The sequence below is a fragment of the Bufo bufo genome, chromosome 2, assembly GCF_905171765.1.
Source record: "Bufo bufo chromosome 2, aBufBuf1.1, whole genome shotgun sequence".
Taxonomy (NCBI): Eukaryota; Metazoa; Chordata; class Amphibia; order Anura; family Bufonidae; genus Bufo; species Bufo bufo.
The window spans coordinates 768,951,631-768,974,927 of record NC_053390.1 but is presented as its reverse complement, the minus strand read 5'-3'; the positions used below and the strand labels follow the sequence as shown (position 1 = coordinate 768,974,927).

At 44.1% G+C, this 23,297-nt stretch overlaps 1 protein-coding gene across 4 annotated transcripts in view; it reads left to right on the top strand.

Moving 5' to 3' along the window:
* Nucleotides 1–23,297, top strand: part of LOC120990332 (ADP-ribosyl cyclase/cyclic ADP-ribose hydrolase 2-like) — a 178,082-nt gene that overhangs the window by 120,506 nt on the left and 34,279 nt on the right. For all 4 annotated transcript variants that reach the window (XM_040419082.1, XM_040419081.1, XM_040419083.1 and 1 more), the window contains 2 exons: nucleotides 4,378–4,507; nucleotides 8,484–8,619. In XM_040419082.1, coding sequence (XP_040275016.1) covers nucleotides 4,378–4,507; nucleotides 8,484–8,619 — 266 coding nt within the window. The remainder of the gene's footprint in view (nucleotides 1–4,377; nucleotides 4,508–8,483; nucleotides 8,620–23,297) is intronic.

Here is a 23,297-nt window from a genome sequence, read left to right as displayed (position 1 = left end):
GATGGACGATAGCAGGAATACAAGAAAAGTTATCGCTATATGCAGATGATGTTAGTGTACTTGGCAGACGCCGGCCCTTCTCTGGAGGCACTTCTGGACACGGTGGATTAGTATGGGAGATATTCGGGCCTCCGGGTGAACTGGGCTAAGTCTAGTTTGTGTTTAGTGGACGTGGGTGATAGTACAGATATATCCCCGTTGTCACCCTTGAGAGTGGTGGAAAGTTTTCCTTATTTGGGAATTTAAATTCATAGGGACCCTAGGCAGTTTTATCAACTGAACATGGTGCCTACAATGGAATACATCGTGCGTAAATTAGAAGCGTGGGAGAGCTTACCTTTGACCTTGGTGGGTAGAATAAATATTGTCAAAATGGTATTGTTGCCGAAGCTTCTTTAAATCTACAGGGCAGCTCCAGTTAAAATTCCTAAGTCACACTTCAAATCCGTAGATAGAAAGCCCTAAAGGCTCTGTATACACAAGGGGATTTGCGAATGCCAGATATGTATGTTTATTATATCGCAACTCAACTGATGTATGCGACTTGGTGGATCAGAGCAAATACAAACAACCCAGCGGTGGTACTTGAAGCAGCACTAGTGGGCTCATATGAGGCTCTGGCGAATGTGGTATATAGGGGAGGAGGAGCCCCCAGGGTAGTGTACTGTACAGAAGCCATGACTAATGTGATTGCGGCATGGACACGGTTTGTGGAAACACACATTGAGGATCCTAATGGGGAGACTTGGTCTCCATATATGCCACTGTGGCGCAGTAAGCACCTTCGAGAGCTCTTTCATTTGTCAGAGTTTGTCAGAGTTAGAATTTTGGCCTCAAAAAGGGGTAAAATACCTGACACAACTCTTTCATGGAGGGGTATTCCGCACTTTTGAAAGCCTCCAGAGTGAGTTCAAACTGCCCCAAATGAGCTTTTATGGTTAACTCCAGCTGAGATATGCCTGTGAGACCCAGTTCAAATCCTTATCTATAAAACTTGAATGTGGCCCCTGGAGTCTATTGCCAGGCGGGCGCATCCGCATAAACCAATTTCTTCCTTTTAGGCCTCATGCACACGACCATTTTTTTTAAGGTCTGCAAAAACGGGGTCCGTAGGTCCGTGATCCGTTTTTTCTTCTGTGGGTTTTCCTTGATTTTTGGAGGATCCACGGACATGAAGAAAAAGTCGCTTTGGTGTCCGCCTGGCCGTGCGGAGCCAAACGGATCCGTCCTGACTTACAATGCAAGTCAATGGGGACAGATCCGTTTGACGTTGACACAATATGGTGCAATTACAAACGGATCCGTCCCCCATTGACTTTCAATGTAAAGTCAGGAGTCCCTATTATACCATCGGATCAGAGTTTTCTCCAATCCGATGGTATATTTTAACTTGAAGCGTCCCCATCACCATGGGAACGCCTCTATGTTAGAATATACCATCGGATTTGAGTTAGATCGTGAAAACTCATATCCAACAGTATATTCTAACACATAGGGATGGGGACGCTTCAAGTTAGAATATACTACGAACTGTGTACATGACTGCTGCCTGGCAGCACCTGATCTCTTACAGGGGGCTGTGATCCGCACAATTAACCCCTCAAGTGCCGCACCTGAGGGGTTAATTGTGCGTATCATAGCCCCCTGTAAGAGATCAGGTGCTGCCAGGCAGGAGGGGGCACCCCCCCTCCCTCCCAGTTTTAAATTCATTGGTGGCCAGTGTGCCCCCCTCCCTCCCTTCCCTGTATTACTATACATTCATTGGTGGCCAGTGGGCCCCCCTCCCTCCCCTGTATTACTGTACATTCATTGGTGGCCAGTGGGCCCCCCCTCCCTCCCCTGTATTACTGTACATTCATTGGTGGCCAGTGGGCCCCCCCTCCCTCCCCTCCTAATTAAAATCCCCCCCCCCATCATTGGTGGCAGCGGAGAGTTCCGATCAGAGTCCCAGTTTAATCGCTGGGACTCCGATCGGTAACCATGTCAACCAGGACGCTACTGCAGTCCTGGTTGCCATGGTTACTTAGCAATTTTAGAAGCATTATACTTACCTTCGCTGTCTGTGACCGGCCGGGCGCTCCTCCTACTGGTAAGTGAAAGGTCTGTGCGGCGCGTTGCTTATAGCACAGACCTGTCACTTACCAGTAGGAGGAGCGCCCGGCCGGTTACAGACATCGCAGGTAAGTATAATGCTTCTAAAAATTGTCAAGTAACCATGGCAACCAGGACTGCAGTAGCGTCCTGGTTGCCATGGTTACCGATCGGAGCCCCAGCGATTAAACTGGGACTCCGATCGGAACTCTCCGCTGCCACCAATGATAGGGGGGGGGGGATTTTAATTAGGAGGGTGAGCGAGGGGGGGCCGCACTGGCCACCAATGAATGTACAGTAATACAGGGGAGGGAGGGGGGGCCCACTAACCACCAATGAATGTACAGTAATACAGGGGAGGGAGGGGGGGCCCACTGGCCACCAATGAATGTACAGTAATACAGGGGAGGGAGGGGGGCCGCACTGGCCACCAATGAATGTAATACAGGGGAGGGAGGGGGGGCACACTGGCCACCAATGAATTTAAAACTGGGGAGGGAGGGGGGTGTGCCCCCTCCTGCCTGGCAGCACCTGATCTATCACAGGGGGCTATGATACGCACAATTAACCCCTTAGGTGTGGCACCTAAGGGGTTAATTGTGCGGATCACAGCCCCCTGTAAGAGATCGGATGCTGCCAGGCAGCAGGCGGCAGTCATGTACACAGTTCTTAGTATATTCTAACTTGAAGCGTCCCCATCACTATGGGAACGCCTCTGTGTTAGAATATACTGTCGGATCTGAGTTTTCACGATCCGTCTGTTTGAAAGTAGCCTATGGCCACGGATCACGGACGCGGATGCCAATCTTGTGTGCATCCGTGTTTTTTCACGGACCCATTGACTTGAATGGGTCCATGAACCGTTGTCCGTCAAAAAAATAGGACAGGTCATATTTTTTTGACGGACAGGAAACACGGATCACGGCCAGGGATGAATAACGGTGCATTTTCCGAGTTTTCAACAGATCCATTGAAAGTCAATGGGTCCGCAGAAAATCACGGAAAACGGAACAACGGCCACGGATGCACACAACGGTCGTGAGCATGAGGCCTTATGAGGAGATTATGAAGATGCAGGACTCTCCGCTCCAGCATTCGTTTGAGCACTGGGCTGAGGATATCCCTGAATTGGAGGTGTCTCATCTGGAGGAGTTGCGATCTGTATGGCGGTCATCGGTAATGAGCGACCGCGACCAGCTTATCCAGATCAAGTGGATACACAGAGTATACCTGACCACAGTGCGCCTGTACCACATGCGTCAAATACCTGATCCTTCATGTTCGCGCTGCGGGGAACTAAGAGGGTCCTTATACCATATAATATGGCTGTGCCCTGTTATGGAGTCGTACTGGGGTGAGATATGTTGTTTCATTAACACAAAATTGGGTCTCCCGGGGATATGCGCGCCTATGATATGCCTGTTGGGCCTGGTATCCGAGGTGATTCCTACTAAATAAGGCAGGACAATGCTCCAGCTACTGATATTTTATGGTAGGAAAACAATTCTGACAGTGGTCACAACTTATAAATAAGGATCTTCAGATGTATAAACTGACGTATGCGGCCAGAGGAGTGCCCGATCGTTTCGATAAGATCTGGGAAGTATGGGTACAGCTTGAGGACAAATCCGAGTGGGACAACGGATTACTCAGACGTATGAATGAGTGAGTGAGTGTGTGTCGTAACTGGAATCCAGTGCCGTCTATATGACCTGGGGAGATCACACATTGGACTATATATATAAACGACTGTATTAATGTTTTTTGCCCATAGTCATACTATATATGCGAACAATGTACCTGCTGGACTTCTAGTATATTGGCGTATGTGCCTTTCCATGTATTTGTTTTTCCCCTTGGGGACTGTTGTATTTTACACCTTTTGCAAAAGAGATAAATAAACACTATAAAAAAAAAAAAGAAATGAGGCAGGGAGTGATAAATTCTATGTAAGGGCTCATTTAGATGGCCATGTGCTGTCCGCAAAAATGTGGATGCGTTTTTTTGCAAAACAAATAAAACATGTCTTATACTTGTCAGTGAAAATCAGGATGCGGCACCATTAAAGTCTATCGGTCCACAAAAAGACGGAATGCTATCATTTTTTTTTTTGCGGACATGCTGAACTTTTTGCAAAAAAAGGATCTGCATTTGTGCGGACAGCATACGGCCGTCTGAATGATCCCTAAAGGTGAGATTTGCTTAAGGTTGCATTTCTAGATGTATTGTGGAATAGGGACTGCATGCATATAATACAAATATCCTTATCGTTTATCTTTACTCCAGGAAGAAGAACTGTTCAGCCATATGGGAAGCCTTGAAGAGTGCATTTATCAGCAAGGACCCATGTTCTGTATTCCCATCTGATTACGAGCACTACATCAACCTCACGTTGCATGACATCCCCATGAATAAGGTTCTGTGTCTCAGGCGTTATCTATTACACTTGTTAAACAGGACCACTCACCTCTCCTGACATGTCTGATTTAGTAACTACTTACATTCCCCATGTAATAACAATTCTGGAGCATCTGTTCTTATCACTCTGTGTTGTGTCATTACTGTATAAATGAATTAATAGCAGTTTGCAATGCAGGTCCAGATGGGTGTTACCATTTGGGGTGTGTCTCTGCACCGTCTGACACTATCCAATCGGTACTGCCAGTGTCAGTCTGTGCAGGGACACACGCCCAACTGGTAACACCCAGTTGGACCTTTATTGCAAACTGCTGGTAATTTATTCATAAACTTCTAGTAGAAATAATAAAATAATCACACAACACATGAAAAGATGCTCCAGACTTGTTATTACATGGGGAATGCAATGAGTTACTAAAACAGACATGTCAGGAGAGGTGAAATGTCTTTTTAAGAGTTCACAGTGTTTACACCAGATAAACGTAGAGCAAACTTTTATTACCATGGTAACCTGTGGGCGGCCATATATTTCTACTGTAGAGGCCACTGATGGAGAAATGTGGTATTAGATGGAGATCACTAAAATTCATGTGCAGTGGGCCACAAGGTGAGTGCTGGGAGGAGGGGAGTGGTAGTGGTGGCACTCATAGGGGTGGTGGCAGTTGATGGTAGCAGTCCTCACTCCAACAATCCCTGGGGCCGTGCAGTGAATGGATGGCACACCCTTTCCTTCCCTCGGGGCACACCCTGGACACTTTGGGGCTCCTGCCTGGTGTTAGGTGTGGTGCCCTTGATGTTAGGTAGATGAGTGCCAGGCAGGAGGGCAAATAAAGAGCTGGCGGATGGATGGATGGTGGAGTCGGTGAATAAAATAAACAAAGTCAAGTTTTTTACTAAATGGATGATTGGAGTAGTGGTACATATAGCAACAACAGGCACAATTCCAAGGCATATTACAGAGTACACTTTTCCCAATAGTTGTGTATAGGCAGTAGCAATGATGGTAGTCCTTCCTGAGTCTCACTTTAAATACTCTGTGCCAGGAACCTGCGGCCCTCCAGCAGTTGGAAAACTACAAGCTCCATCGTGCCTAGACAGCCTACAGTTATCAGGGCACGCTGGAAGTTGTAGCTTTGCAACAACTGGAGGGCCGCAGTAGGGTGTTTCATTTTTCCAAAGATGTGATTTTCATATGACTTTGCTTACACCCCGAGTCCCAGTGATGTAAAAGATATATATTCAAAAAGATTGGATAATATTTAGGGGTTGCACACATTGATCACTTTTATTACTACTCTCACTCCTGTACCCAGGGCCAGTGCAAGGATTTTTGCCAACACAAGCGAAGTTACATTTTAGCTCCCCCCCTCACAGCTCACTTGGCCCTGGTCCCGTCTGCAGCAGCTGGCTTCTCCTCTGTGTGGTCCTGGTATCTTCTCTCTGCTTCAGACAATCGCTGGTTTAAGGACCGTATTTTTCACCCTCTAAGACGCACGACACACCTAGGATAATAAGACAAAAATATTTTCCATTGCACCTCAGGTTAAACCAGCAATCAGACCCCCAATGTTATTCAGACCCCCATCCATCAGCCCCCCATGTCAGCCATCATGCCCCCATGTCAGCCATCATGCCCCCATGTCAGCCGTCATGCCCCCATATCAGCCCCCCATGTCAGCCATCAAACCCCCCATGTCAGCCATCAGCCCCCCATGTCAGCCATCAGCCCCCCATGTCAGCCATCAGCCCCCCATGTCAGCCATCAGCCCCCCATGTCAGCCATCAGCCCCCCATGTCAGCCATCATGCCCCCATGTCAGCCATCATGCCCCCATGTCAGCCATCATGCCCCCATGTCAGCCATCAGCCCCCCATGTCAGCCCCCCATGTCAGCCATCAGCCCCCCATGTCAGCCATCATGCCCTTATGTCAGCCCCCATGTCAGCCAGCATGCCCCCATGTCAGCCACCATGCCCCCCCATGTCAGCCACCATGCCCCCCCATGTCAGTCACCATGCCCCCCATGTCAGTCACCATGCCCCCCCATGTCAGTCACCATGCTCCCCCATGTCAGCCACCATGCCCCCCCATGTCAGTCACCATGCCCCCCCATGTCAGTCACCATGCCCCCCCATGTCAGTCACCATGCCCCCCCATGTCAGTCACCATGCCCCCCCATGTCAGTCACCATGCCCCCCATGTCAGTCACCATGCCCCCCATGTCAGTCACCATGCCCCCCCATGTCAGTCACCATGCCCCCCCATGTCAGTCACCATGCCCCCCCATGTCATTCACCATGCCCCCCCATGTCAGTCACCATGCCCCCCCATGTCAGTCACCATGCCCCCCCATGTCAGTCACCATGCCCCCCCATGTCAGTCACCATGCCCCCCCATGTCAGTCACCATGCCCCCCCATGTCAGCCATCAGCACAAAAAATAATAATAACTTACCTCTCCTGCTCCTGGATGCCGCCGCTCCACACCACCAGCGCTCTCTCTCTTCTTCCTGGTTCTCGGCTGTCAGCTGTGAAGGCTGCGCACAGTGAGGTCACATGGTGAGCAGCCCTGCACAGCAGACAGCCAAGCGGAGGACCAGGAAGCGGTGAGTACAGATCCTTCACCACTTCCCGGTCCTCCGGTACTAATGAAGCGCTTCATTAGTATTCGCCCCATAAGACCTAGGGGCGAAAAATACGGGGTATTAAAAAAAATTAAATTTCATTTGAATTGTTTGGGATCCACAACGTGACAGATACTGCAGTGATTCTCTAAGAAGCCATGTGAACGCTCTTAAGGTGGTCAATGATACCGCAGAAAGAGGAATTGCTCTGTTAAAAAAGTTTAGCGAATCGGTCAGGGATGAACAACAAAGACAATTCTTGTTGAGGGTAGTCGAAAAGTCGTCACCAAGCTAACAAAAGAAGGGATTGCATTGTTCAAAGGTGATTAATATAACACGTTTTGCCTATCATACTACCTATTAATCTTAGTGTCTAGTTTTAATATTATTTTAAGTTTGTGATTTCTAGTTTTACCAAGAAAAGTAATTAACATTGAAAAATCGTATAGTGTGCAACCTCTAAATATTATCCAGTCTTCTTGAAACTTGACATATATATATTTTACATCACTGAGATGTGTGTAACCAAAGTCTGCAAAAATGTTACATTTTATTTTTTTCCATTACAAAATGAAACACCCTAGGCCGCAGGTTTGGCATCTCTGCTGTATGCAATCTTCCCAAATAACCACAGGTGTGCATTTCCGTTCTCATTAACTCCTTCTGCAATTACCCGGCTGCAGGATGCACAGATTAGATCAGATGGTCAGTCCGTCTTAAAGTGTGGTGGGCGCTGAAACAATATACCCGTTCCAAAAGCAGTAAAGTCTTATTGCCATAAATGAGCTATACCTTACTTTATTTCCAAGTTCCCAACCACCTTTTATAAGTGGTTCTCAACCATCTAAAAAATGTATGTTTTCATTCCCTCAGGGGTATTCTCTCCGTTAAGTTGATCTCTGGCAGCTTTCAGCCTCAGGGATAAAGAATCCCAGGATCAGGCTTTTCTCCAGGCCTACTGTATGTCTCAGGACTCAGGAGTTCACACTATACACGTTTCCTCGAGCTCTGGTGACTAGAGACTGATCCAGCCCTTCTTCCAGCAACTTAACTAGTTTTAACTCCTTACTGCCCATACATAACCATTATGGTACATAATGCATATAAAAGAATACTTTAACAACAAATTACAACATTTAACTCCTTTTAACATAAAGTTATTTTTTTTGCATTAAATTAACTCTTTGCTTTTATCTACTGGGTCACTGCACATGGACGAACATTTAAGACATGGTCTCACTGAGTCCTCCAGAGCAGGAGGTGCGAAATATAGAGTGATATTGTGTAGTGTCCTATAATATGGAGGAACATGGTGTAATATATTCATTTTTCTATTCTATGCTTATCTGCAGTCACTTTTCTGGGAAAATAACAAACAACTAGTACACAGATTCTCCGACCGTGGAAAACGCTCCATGCCTTTAGGTGACACTTTAATGGGATTTCTGGCAGATAGCGTGAACTTTTGTGGAGCAGCCAATAATTCAGGTCAGACAAGAATCAAGATAGAATACATATAATTGATGATAATACCAGAAATTGTGAAATGTCCCAATATGATTTCTGTATAAACTCTTCACCATTAGCAGATCTTTGCGTTTCTTTTGTTGGACCGCTCTGCCTCAGGATTAACAGAGATTCCACACTCGAAACCAGTCAGATAATCGCGAACATGGGAAAGCATTCGGGCCAAACAAAACCTTTCCTCCTCTCCCTTCCAGGCTTCTATGGAACACCAAGGATGCAGCCAATAGTGAAATACTGTCACATGAATTGGAGTAAAACAGGGTTTATTAGACTCACAATACACAGGTAAAAACGAGCAGTGTACAAAAGGATCAATAACCCGACCCGGGTTTTGCTCAGTTGAGCTTCGTCAGGGGTATTCATCCCACCCTTTCCAGGGCGGTCTTATAAGGGATCAGGTTGGTTGGCACCCACCTCTCCACGAAATCATGATCCAATCCATTACAACAGTGAAAGTTCGATATTTAAACATCCAACAATATATAAATACATATTCCTCAATAATATATCAAGGACATAAAAGTTTCAAATACATAAAAACAAGGCACGTTTCACATTAACTTCATATCTCTCACATATAAATGTAAAAACTTCGAACCCAATCCTAGACCACACGCATCACACTCCAGCCGGCTTCACACATTAGGCTACTTTCACACTAGCGTTTGGGGCTCCGCTTGTGAGTTCCGTTTGAAGGGGCTCACAAGCGGCCCCGAACGGATCCGTCCAGCCCTAATGCATTCTGAATGGATGCGGATCCGCTCAGAATGCATCAGTCTGGCTCCGTTTGTCCTCCGCTCCGCTCAGCAGGCGGACACCTGAACGCAGCTTGCAGCGTTCAGGTGTCCGCCTGGCCGTGCGGAGGCAAACGGATCCGTCCAGACTTACAATGTAAGTCAATGGGGACGGATCCGTTTGAAGTTGACACAGTATGGCTCAATTTTCAAACGGATCCGTCTCCCATAGACTTTCAATGTAAAGTCAAAACGGATCCGTTTGCATTATCATGAACAAAAAAATAAATAAAAAAATTTTTTTTATTTTTTTTATTTTTTTTGTTCATGGTAATGCAAACGGATCCGTTCTGAACGGATCTAAACGTTTGCATTATAGGTGCGGATCCGTCTGGGCACATACCAGACGGATCCGACCTAAACGCAGGTGTGAAAGTAGCCTTATACTGCTTCTACGTCACACCACACATGATCACATTCCTCCTATCCACCTTCTTTCTCTGATATTCATCCTGACCAATCACAAGTTACACATTCCTTGGACCGCCCCCCTCCATTCAAAAACCGGCAACTCCCCCACATCACATGATGCTACTCAGCCAATTAGATCCTTCACTCTCAAAGGTTCTACATCAACAGGGTAAACTTCCACAATCAGGTAAGACACGGTTTCAAATCAAATTCCGCATTTAAACCTCTTGGCTGCAGTGTTCCCATCCTGTATATCCACTCAACCTCCCGCTTGTTTATCTGCTTGACTCCATCCCCTCCACGCCAATAGGGTTTAACCTCTTCTACCCCCACAAAAAATAGGCCACTAGGATTTTTTTGATGCGCCGTTTTAAAGTGCACTAAAGTGCACTATGTGTTTCCAGCCCCTTCCTGATGTTCCTCACATGCTCCTGAATTCTTACTTTGAGCTTCCTTAGGGTACATCCCACGTATTGGAGGCCACAGGGGCACTCCAACAGGTAAACAACTCCTACACTCTCACAGGTAATCTGCCCTTTTATCTTCATATCTTTATTTTTTTCATTCGAGTGAACAGATTGAGTATCCATTTTCCCTTTGTCCCTTTTCCGATTTTTACATGGCAAACAAAACCCACACCAGCTAAACTTATTCCCTTTCTTTATTTTCTCTTGATGATTGGAGCTATGCACTAATTTAGTGCGAAGACAGGGAGCCTTTTTAAAAATCACAACAGGTTGCTGTGGAATGTAGCACTGGATCATTTTTCAAAGTGGACCAATTCTTCCTAATCGCATTCTTAATCAAGCCTGCTTGTGTATTAAATTGGGTTAAAAAGGAGAAACGAAAGTCTCTCGATCTTCACCTTTTCTCCTTTTTCTTTTTTCTCCTCCTCAAATACTTTATTACATTGGGCTAGTTTCTCTACCTTTTTCCATAAATCGCCCCTGCCTTAATGATCTCACTTTGTATCTTAAAATCCTCCACTTTAGTACAGTTCCGAAAACCCCTTTTTATTTGCCCTTTAGGGATATTCTTCAGCCACGGAGTGTAGTGACAGCTGGAGGTATCTATATAACCGTTAACATCTGTTTCTTTAAAGAAGGTTTTCGTTTTAAGCTGATTATTTTCAACAAAAAGTGTCAGGTCCAAAAAGTTAATCGAAATGTCACTAACTGTACTGGTAAAAGATAAATTCCACTGGTTGTCATTTAACCCTTTAATGAATTCTAACAAGCCATGCTTCTCCTCCTTCCATAGAACTACACAATCATCAATTAATCTCTTCCAAACTATTAACTGTACAACCTCCATGATTTTATTCAGTACAGGCTTGATGGTCACACTTTCCCAGAACCCCATAAAAATATTGGCGAAACTGGGGGCGAATTTCGCCCCCATCGCCGTACCAGTCCGTTGCAGATAATATTTCTCCTTATACCAAAAATAATTATAACTCAAACAAAAATCCACACAGTCAAGAATAAACCTCTCTTGCTGTCCTGTCATTAGGGGGTCATTAGTCAGTACTTGTTCAATAGATTTAAGCCCCAATTCTTTAGGAATCACAGTGTATAACGAAGCCACATCAATAGTGGCCAACCATAAGTTTGCAGGACAACTGTCAAATTCTCTGACAAAATCCAGGACACTCCCGGAGTCGTTCAAAAAGGACGGCATTAAAGAGACATACTTTTGGAGGAAAAAATCAACATATTCCCCCAAACGACTGGTGAGTGAATTAATACCAGACACAATCGGCCTACCCGGCAGATTGGTCTGGCTTTTGTGGATCTTCAGCAGAAAATATATGACAGGGGTTACTGGAAATTTATTGTTCAAATAATCAAACTCCTTCTTATTGATAATCCCATCCTTAAAACCCTTAGTCAGCAGTTGATCAAATTTTTTGGAAAAAAATTAGATCTCTCCCTTAGCTGGGTATGAGCAATGCTGCCTTCCCCCTCATGACTTCTACACGGGGCCTGATTACTTAAACAATACTTGCCAATATTCAATTTACGCACAAATTTATGTACGTCCAAAAAGGCCTCAAATTTGTTAATCCCAACAGTGGGAGCAAACTTAAGGCCCTTTCCCAAAACCTCTTTCTCGGGTTGTGTTAGGACGTGTGAGCTGAGGTTGAAGATCCCCACTATATCCCCCTGCTTTTTTTGGGGGTTGGACTTGTGTTTCTTTCCCCCTCGCTTTCCTCTGCATGACTTCTTTTCTGTGGGATACCCTGTTTCCCTGTTCCAGTTCTTTGGACACCCCTCATTGCCTGGTGGGAAAATTTAGTTTCTCTGAAGTACTACTGTATTGCGCATTCGACGATTCCCTATCTTCTATTCTATTCTATTCACTTGTTCAGTTTGCTGCGGAGGCTTTCCCGAATTCTCACAGTTTCTAGAATATGAAGGACTAGAATAATTTCTACCACCATAGTGATTATTCCGTCGGGGAGGGTAATAACCCCCTTGCTGCGGGGGGTAATAATTCCTATTTTTATTAAAATTCCTATAATGCTGTGGTCTATATTGCTCATAAGAGGGTCCGCGATGTTCATAGCTCTGATAAGTTTTCATCCACTGTGATTCCTAAAGAATTGGGGCTTAAAGCTATTGAACAAGTACTGACTAATGACCCCCTAATGACAGGACAGCAAGAGAGGTTTATTCTTGACTGTGTGGATTTTTGTTTGAGTTATAATTATTTTTGGTATAAGGAGAAATATTATCTGCAACGGACTGGTACGGCGATGGGGGCGAAATTCGCCCCCAGTTTCGCCAATATTTTTATGGGGTTCGGGGAAAGTATGACCATCAAGCCTGTACTGAATAAAATCACAGAAGTTGGAGAGTTAATAGTTTGGAAGAGATTAATCAAAAGGGTTAAAGGACAACCAGTGGAATTTATCTTTTACCAGTACAGTTAGTGACATCTCGATTAACTTATTCGACCTGACACTTTTTGTTAAAAATAATCAGCTTAAAACGAAAACCTTCTTTAGAGAAACAGATGTTAACGGTTATATAGATACCTCCAGCTGTCACTACACTTCGTGGCTGAAGAATATCCCTAAAGGGCAAATAAAAAGGGTTTTTCGGAACTGTACTAAAGTGGAGGATTTTAGGATACAAAGTGAGATCATTAAGGGGCGATTTATGGAAAAAGGATATCAGGTAGAGGAACTAGCCCAATGCAGTAAAGTATTTGAGGAGGAGAAAAAAGAAAAAGGAGAAAAGGTGAAGATCCAGAAAGATTTTCGTTTCTCCTTTTTAACCCAATTTAATACACAAGCAGGCTTGATTAAGAATGCGATTAGGAAGAATTGGTCCACTTTGAAAAATGATCCAGTGCTAGGTAAAGACATTCCACAGCAACCTGTTGTGATTTTTAAAAAGGCTCCCTGTCTTCGCACTAAACTAGTGCATAGCTCCAATCATCAAGAGAAAATAAAGAAAGGGAATAAGTTTAGCTGGTGTGGGTTTTGTTTGCCATGTAGAAATCGGAAAAGGGACAAAAGGAAAATGGATACTCAATCTGTTCACTCAAATAAAAAAAAATACAGATATGAAGATAAAAGGGCAGATTACCTGTGAGAGTGTAGGAGTTGTTTACCTGTTGGAGTGCCCCTGTGGCCTCCAATACGTGGGATGTACCCTAAGGAAGCTCAAAGTAAAAATTCAGGAGCATGTGAGGAACATCAGGAAGGGGCTTGAAGCACATAGTGTTTCAATGCACTTTAAAACGGCGCATCCAAAAAATCCTAGTGGCCTAATTTTTGTGAGGGTGGAACAGGTTAAACCCTATTGGCGTGGAGGGAATGGAGTCAAGCAGATAAAGAAGCGGGAGGTTTAGTGGATATACAGGATGGGAACACTGCAGCCAAGAGGTTTAAATGCGGAATTTGATTTGAAACCGTGTCTTACCTGATTGTGGAAGTTTACCCTGTTGATGTAGGACCTTTGAGAGTGAAGGATCTAATTGGCTGAGTAGCATCATGTGATGTGGGGGAGTTGCCGGTTTATGAATGGAGGGGGGCGGTCCAAGGAATCTGTAACTTGTGATCGGTCAGGATGAATATCAGAGAAGGTGGATAGGAGGAATGTGATCATGTGTGGTGTGACGTAGAAGCAGTATAATGAGTGAAGCCGGCTGGAGTGTGATGCGTGTGGTCTAGGATTGGTTTAGAAGTTTTTACATTTATATGTGAGAGATATGAAGTTAACGTGAAATGTGCCTTGTTTTTATGTATTTGAAACTTTTATGTACTTGATATATTATTGAGGAATATGTATTTATATATTGTTGGATGTTTTAATATCGAACTTTTAATGTTGTAATGGATTGAATCATGATTTCGTGGAGAGTCCAACCTGATCCCTTATAAGACCGCCCTGGAAAGGGCGGGATGAATATCCCTGACGAAGCTCGACTGAGCGAAACCTGTGTATTGTGATTATAATAAACCCTGTTTTACTCCAATTCATGTGACGGTATTTCACTATTGGCTGCATCCTTGGTGTTCCATAGAAGCCTGGAAGGGAAAGGAGGAAAGGTTTCGTTTGGCCTGAATGCTTTCCCATGTTTGCGATTATCTGACTGGTTTCGAGTGTGGAATCTTTGTTAATCCTGAGGCAGAGAGGTCCAACAAAAGAAACACATCTATCTGTGTGAACTGTACCCACTTCACCATTGGGACCTGCGACGCATTTAGGCAACGTACTTTTTGAGGCTGTTTTTTATTATTTAAATTAGCAGATCTTTAACTGCAGTCATTGAATGAGAACGTTTGCATGTTTACTTCCAGAAAATTAATTTACGTATGGATTAGTGTTGGGCGAGGATGCTCGGTCGAACACCATTTTGACAGACGAACACTGCGTGTGCTCGAGCGCGATGCTCGAGTCTCCTCCCCGCACGTTTGTTGGCTGCTATGCAGCTACACAATAATAAAATGGCAGCCACATTTACTACACTTTCTGGAGACTTTATGTCAGTAACTATAGGGGTTAATAATTACCTGATGTAACAGAATATCTGGAGCTGTAGTATTAGACTCAGTCCCCCATACCAGGTGCTGCTGCCACAATCACCGCTGCTTTACCGGAATACCATGATGCCTGCACAGGGGTTTTACAAGACAGGACATCAGGTCCATGCATTGAACATTGTGTATATGATGCATAGTTTTATTTGATGTTGGAATGGCAAATATAACTGATGTGGTAATGGAATAACTTTGCTCCATTGCTATACAAACTGCGCAAATATGTCAGGGCAATGAGACACATAAGTGGCAGATCTGCAGGATGGGATGGACAATTCTGGATCCTATTTTTCCATACCAGGTCAGCATCGTCCTATCAGTTCAATTAGAGAAATCTCATGTAACAGAATTGTCCTTCAGGAAACTGGAGTTATGATCCGTCAATCACATGTAGATTTGACAAAGTTGACGAGGCTGACCTAAATTCCCCATTTTAACAACATATTCATTGAAAAATAATGTTTAATATATAATTAGCTGAATAAATAGCTGTATATATATATAGTGGTGTTTCCATCAATTTCTGACCTTTTCCTATGAACCAGACCCCCTCCCCTCTTCAGAGCAGGGGGTGCCTGGTTTAATGCTCTGGTTCTCCCATTGACTTCCATTGTGATCTCTGTAGAGCACCCGAGCATCCCGTTGTGTTCTACTCGAGCACCCGAGCACTTTGCTGCTCGATCAACACTAGTCTGGATATGTGAATATACAGGCGCTCGGCATCAGACAACTGTAATGTGTTGTGCACTTGTATGATCATTACATGCCATTGCAAAATTCCTGCTCATGTGTAATACCTCAGAGTAGGGGTATTACTATTTTTTGCACTGATTTATTGTATTTCACATAATTTGGATGTAATCTTAAAGTGTGACATGCTATGTACTTGGTTTACAGTAGGTGCAGGGGAAGCAGTGCTCTGCACCAGGAATGGAACTTACCATTCAATTCCTCCCCCTTTTGGTAGAAGTGGGCTAGGCCGACTTTCTGCCAAAGGTGGGGCAGAGAGTGAGGAGCAGTCTAAAGATGGAGAGTGAGGATTGATGGGGAATGTGATCCATCTCCCATTCCTCTGGGCCATGAGGACCCCAGAGGCAGCTCATCCGTGAGGTCCACTTCTCCAGAGAGTCTGCAGAGTCTTAGGTCAAAGAAGACTAGAAAGCTACAGTAGAGTGATCAAAAATCTGAGCTATCAAGACTCCGCTGCAAAGATGGTGGGAAACACGTTAAGACACCATCACGAAAGTCAGGATAGGCATCGCTAGAAGCCTGCCTATAACGAGATGGAAAATGGGCCCTCGTTATCAAGCCACTGTTGTGTGCAGCAGTTATCAGCATCAAGTCAGCCTGCCATTATACCTCTCCCACTGGTGCCAGAAGAGAATTTGCACTAAAGCCTGCTTAAACCATCTGTATTCTCAAGTTCATGCTGCACTTAGTAAAAGAACTTTATTACGTTTGAAGTCTGGCCTCATTCGTCTTCATCAACCCTATCACTGCATTGGACCCCAGGGAGTGACGACCTGAGGTAGAACACTGTGAAACAACTACACTACATCAATGCCACTACCACTCTCATCCAATGCACTGGCTCCCACATGGGCTCGCTGCAATAATCTGGTGTCACGAACAGGATTGGGTCACTGTGCTTTACTACTATTGGCCTAAATTGATGTGAAAAACTCCTAACAGTGACTTTTTTTGCAGTATCCAAGGTTCATTTGCTGCTGAAAAGTGTGCATAGGGGTTAATCGGCCATCTTGGATTTGTGCCTCATGTACTGAGGACCTGAGGGTGCGAATGAAGTGGCCCACCTCCACACAGGAACTATCCTTTCAGCAGGAGGAATTAAAGTTCTTCATTCAAGTTCCTAGGGGGACAAGAAACTAACCGTACCCCACCAGGAGTAAAGGCTGCAGCCATCTTGGAAAAGTCAGTGCAGAGCTACAATACAGTTCCTTCACCGGACCCGGGAATTCAATGCCCAAAAGGTCTGAGTGAGGCCCTCAGAGGCAGGTCTTCTGTGAGGACCACTACTCCAGAGAGCCTGCAGGGTCTTAGGCCACAGAAGATTATCAAGCTATGGCATATTAGGGAGCAAAGTGACCGAGCATTTGAGCTATCAAGACTCCGCTACCAAAAGTGGTGGGAAACATGTTAAGACACCATCATGATAGTCAGGACAGGCATAGCTAGAGGCCTGCATCATTTAGAGGACACATACTGTCACAGATGTCAGGGTAAAGCCATAGGGAAAGGAATCCAGAGAGAGGCAGCATCAGCTAGCAAGTTTCTGAGTGTCATCCTTGCCGCATTGCCAGCCACCATACCCCATCATCTGGGAGGAGAGATTGCACGTTGTACAAACGGCTGATGAATGTGCTCCTATTCGTTTTTGCACTTAGTAAAAGGAGGGATTATTTGTTCAACCATCTCTGCCTGGTTCCTTTCATCATCTTTTTCTCTGCATCGAACCCCAGGGAGCGACGGCCTGAGATAGGACACTGTGACACAGTTAAACTACATCAGGGTCACTACCACTCCCATCCTCTACACCGGCTCCCAAAGGGGCTCACTGCACATGCAATTCATAGTACTGGCATTCTCTTATGTAGCACAGCACTGGCCCCTTCCTCAGGAATCAGTTTCCAGGTGTAGCTCATGAATCAATAGCCTTTAGAAGTGCCTTTAGCAGCAATAACTTGAATCAATCATTTTTTGTATGACTTATCAGTCATAATTATACCAGTCTCTTTGATCATCTTGGAGGAATTTTGGCCCACTCTTGTTTACAACATTGCTTCATTTCTTTGAGGTTTGTGGGAATTTAATTATGCACAGCTCTCTTAAACCTTTCCCGACATGTGCCGTATATGTATGCTGTATGTCAGGTCTTTAAAGATGGCACAGGCTGTATATGTACAACACTGATAATATACTGTATGCAGTGATATTACTGCACATTAATAATTCCTATAGTGATGTCTCATAACCTGCATAATGCAAACAATCGTTTCCCACCACATGGATGATAAGCACAGTGATGTCACAGTACAGTGATAATAAAGACAGAGACATCACACTACAGAGATAACGCAAAGTGATGTCACAGTACAGAGATAATAACTATATGATGTTACAGTACAGAGATAATAAACAAAGAGATGTCACCATACAGGGATAATAAACACAGTGATGTCACCATACAGGGATAATAAACACAGTGATGTCAGAGTACAGGTATAATAAGCACAGTGATATCACAGTGCAGGGATAATAAGCACAGTGATGTCACAGTACAGGGATAATTAACACAGTGATGTCACAGTACAGGGATAATAAACACAGTGATGTCACAGCCCCTGGATAATAAGTACAGTGATGTCACAGTACAGGGATAATAAACACAGTGATGTCACAGTACAGGGATAATAAGCACAGTGATGTCAGAGTACAGGGGTAATAAACACAGTGATGTCACAGTACAGGGATAATAAGCACAGTGATGTCACAGTACAGGAATAATAAACACAGTGATATCACAGTACAGGGATAATAAGCACAGTGATGTCACATTACAGGGATAATACACACAGTGATGTCAGAGTACAGGGATAATAAGCACAGTGATATCACAGTGCAGGGATAATAAGCACAGTGATGTCACAGTACAGGGATAATAAACACAGTGATGTCACAGTACAGGGATAATAAACACAGTGATGTCAGAGTACAGAGATAATAAACACAGTGATGTCAGAGTACAGAGATAATAAACACAGTGATGTCAGAGTACAAAGATAATAAACACAGTGATGTCACAGCACAGGGATAATAAGCACAGTGATGTCACATTACAGGGATAATAAACAGTGATGCCACAGTACAGGGATAATAAACACAGTGATGTCACAGTACAGGGATAATAAACACAGTGATGTCACAGCACAGGGATAATAAGCACAGTGATGTCACAGTACAGGGATAATAAACAGAGTGATGTCAGAGTACAGGGATAATAAGCAAAGTGATGTCACAGTACAGTGGTAATAAACACAGTGATGTCAGAGTACAGAGATAATAAACACAGTGATGTCACCATACAGGGATAATAAACACAGTGATGTCACAGTACAGGGATAATAAACACAGTGATGTCAGAGTACAGGGATAATAAGCACAGTGATGTCACAGTACAGTGGTAATAAACACAGTGATGTCACAGTACAGGGGTAATAAGCACAGTGATGTCAGAGTACAGGGGTAATAAACATAGTGATGTCACAGTACAGGGATAATATACACAGTGATGTCACAGTACAAGGATAATAAACACAGTGATGTCACAGTACAGGGATAATATACACAGTGATGTCACAGTACAAGGATAATAAACACAGTGATGTCACAGTACAGGGATAATATACACAGTGATGTCACAGTACAGGGATAATAAACACAATGATGTCACAGTACAGAGATAATAAACACAGTGATGTCACAGTATAGAGATAACGCACAGCGATGTCACAGTGCACAGATAATAATTACATGATGTCACAGTACAGAGATAATGAACACAGAGATGACACAGGACAGGAATAATAAACACATTGATGTCTCAGTACAGGTATAATACAGCAATGTCACACTACAGGGATTATGAACACAGTGATGTCACAGTACAGAGAACGCACACAGTGATGTCACAGTACAGGTATAATAATTACATGATGTCACTGTACAGAGGTAATAGACACAGTGTTTTCCCAGTATAAGGATAATAAGCACAGTGATGTCATAGCACAGAGATACTAGACACAGTGATGTCACAGTACAAGAATATTTAGGGCTACTATGTTACAATTAATTTACGTTTTTATCAGTTTTTTTGTTTCTTTTTCTTTCTGGTGTTGTCAGATAATCTAGGGTTAATACCGACTTCCAGTAGCTGTAGTATATATTTGTATGTATTAACAGTAAAAGCCTGATGAAGGTGGCGGACTGCCACCGAAACGCGTAGCTATGTTTTAGTGTTATTATGTGTTGTTAATAAACACTTAGCTTTGAAGTCATCCAAAGCAGCACGATTCCTTTTTCTTGTCTCTGTTGGAACTGTCCTGTCTTCAGTAGAAGAATAATAAACACAGTTATGCGCAGTGACCCAGTCGATTACTGCTAAAGTGTTAATATCGTAGTGAATCACTGCCAAAGTGTTTAACATGGTTAATGTACTCTCTTCTTTGTACACTGTAAATTCCAAATGGTAGCAAACAAAACTGGCAGTGTTAGTGTAGTTGCCGGGATGATGGACTTTTCTCGCAACCTGGTTGGCGGGATCAAGCAGACCTAGAGAGCTAGAGGGAGGACGTGCCTAGTGATAACTACTTAAAACAAGGCCTAGTCCAGGGAACTTTTATCCCTGATACTGAAAGATGCCAGAAAAGCAACTGAACAGAGAGAATATCCCTGAGAGAAAGAGAACGGACATTTGTAGATGGCTGAGAAACATTTAAAGACCGTGCTGGAAAGACAGTAAGGTAATGGTTTCTTTCTAGCAAAAGACTTTACTGCTGTGGAAAGGGTTAATTGCCTCCAGCGCCCACCACACTTCTGAGACGGACTGGCCATCTGGATCTAAGTTCTGCACCCAGTAGACTGGGCATTGCAGAAAGCCTGTGGTTATTTGGGAAGATTGCAAAGCATATCTAGAGTTACTCAGGGAGTACTACTACTACCATCATTGTTACTGCCTATACTACTACTCTGTTATATACCTCAGAACTGTGCCTATTGCTACTATCTGTGTACAGTCACAGAAATGAATGCACTATAACAATAGATACAAACATAACATATGGACTAAGCCCTCACTCTAATGATAAAATCTAAAACACATCTGTGCTCTGAACAAGGAGAAGTAGCGGAGGTAAGTCACACTAGTGCCGGGGACCACGTGGGACCCCACGCCGAGGCACAATACCCCACTCGCCGCATTGAACCTCCAGAACTGTAAGTAGCAGCCTGCAACTATCTATCGGAGATGGAATGATTAAAGGGCTTCTGTCACCCCATTAAACCGTTTTTTTTTTTTCTTTACTAATAATCCCTACACTGCGATCTCAGCATACATAAGCTAATTAATGATTTTCGTTCAGTGGAATTTGTTAAAAATCGATTTTTATAATATGTAAATTACCTTGCTACCAGCAAGTAAGGCGGCTACTTGCTGGTAGCAGCCGCATCCTCCGATGGTAATGACGCCCCCTCTGCTTGTTGATTGACAGGGCCAGGGAACGGAATAGTTCTCTGTTGGCCCTGCCTGTTTTGATTCAATATCTGGCGCCTGCGCCGCGGCCGTACCTCTCTTCAATCTGCGCAGGCGGCCACTCACTCGGCCACTCGCTCCTCAATGCGCCTGCGCCGGGTGTAGATGTGACGTCATCGGCGCAGGCGCATTGAGGATGGAGCGGCCGAGTGAGTGGCCGCCTCTCAGTGCGCCTGCGCAGATTGAAGAGAGGTACGGCCGCGGCGCAGGCGCCAGATATTGAATCAAAACAGGCAGGGCCAACAGAGAAAGATCCCATCCGCTGGCCCTGTCAATCAACAAGCAGAGGGGGCGTCATTACCATCGGAGGATGCGGCTGCTACCAGCAAGTAGCCGCCCTACTTGCTGGTAGCAAGGTAATTTACATATTATAAAAATCGATTTTTAACAAATTCTACTGAACGAAAATCATTAATTAGCTTATGTATGCTGAGATCGCAGTGTAGGGATTATTAGTAAAGAAAAAAAAAAAACGGTTTAATGGGCTGACAGAAGCCCTTTAAGACTCCTTGAAACAAGAACCTTTACCTGCATAAAACCCAGCTAAACATCTAAGCGCACTGTGTATGCACGCTTTTCCTTCTACCATATTGAACCTGAACGCAATTATTACTCTAAGCCTAAAGTGAATATTGATCTATACATTGAGAAACTTTGTTTTTTGAGTGATAGTGAACACTTACCTATACACTTCACCCATGTACTGAGGAATCCTAACCGGGGATTTATTACCCAGGTAAAGCGATTTCATAATCTGAGGGATCTCTTGATATATGGGGAAGTGAATTTCATGGTGGAATCATTGTATATGTCTAAGCGGTCCCTATTGCACAATTCCTGCACATTTAGATTGACTCTGAGAGGAACTACCATGCGGTTTTCTAACATAATGTGAACACTCTCCTAAACCCAATGGGAACATCTTTTTATACATTTAAAAAGTGAATTACTACAAGTTTTGTCAGGATTTTTAGATTTATACACAAAGATGAAGTTCCTCCTCCTTTTTTTATTAATAGAGGCCAGTACACTGTAAATACTTCCAGTTGTTTAAGTTTTATGTGTATTTTTTTTATTATATGTGTAGGTTTTTAGAAATAAATTGGTGTATCCACATGAGTTCAAGTGAGTGAGAGCCTGTCAAAACGTATTTTATTTTAGGTCCTGAACATAGATGCACGACTGCATAGGTAGGTATAGCGTAGGACCTGCCTGACCTGAGACCACCATGGCTCTGGGAAGGTGGGCACAGATGTGTTTTGATTGGTGTTGGATGAGCATGCTCGGCCGAACACCATTTTGACTCGAGCATCGCGATTCTCGGCACATCGCGATGTTGGCCGAACACCGCATGTGCTCGAGTCTCCTCCCCGCACGTTTGTTGCCCGCTACGCAGCCAAAAAACGTGCGGGGAAGTACTCCCACTCACTGTAATGCCGTATATAGCACCCGATGACACGTGGTTCAGGGCGAGCTGTAGCAGAAGGGACAGCTAGTGTAGGGACAGGAATTTTTTTAGGCAGGGTTTAGTGTTGAAAGGTGTTAGAGACCCAAAAGTCCTTTTAAGGACTATTGTTTTTTCTGGCTGCAATACATATTATTAGCGCAACCTGCGCTAAATTGCATGCAATTGTTTGGCCGCTGCTGACAGTGACACAACCTCTGCTACATCTGTTGTGTTACATTTGCGAATCCTAAATATCTATGACATTCTGCGCAATTGTTTGGCCGCTGGTGACAGCGACATTACCTGCGTTACATATCCTGTATAACGTTTGCGCATCCTAAATATCAGTGACATTCAGTGTAATTTTTTCTTGGCCGCTGGTGACAGCGACATTACCTGCGCTATATCTCCTGTATAACATTTGCGCATCCTAAATATCTGTGACATTCAGTGTCATTTTTTTGCTGCTGGTGACAGCGACATTACCTGCGCTACATCTCCTGTGTAACGTTTGCACATCCTAAATATCTGCGACATTCAGTGTAATTTATTTGCGCATACACTTACAAAACCTGCGCTTCTGTACGTGTGACCTACTTGCAAGCA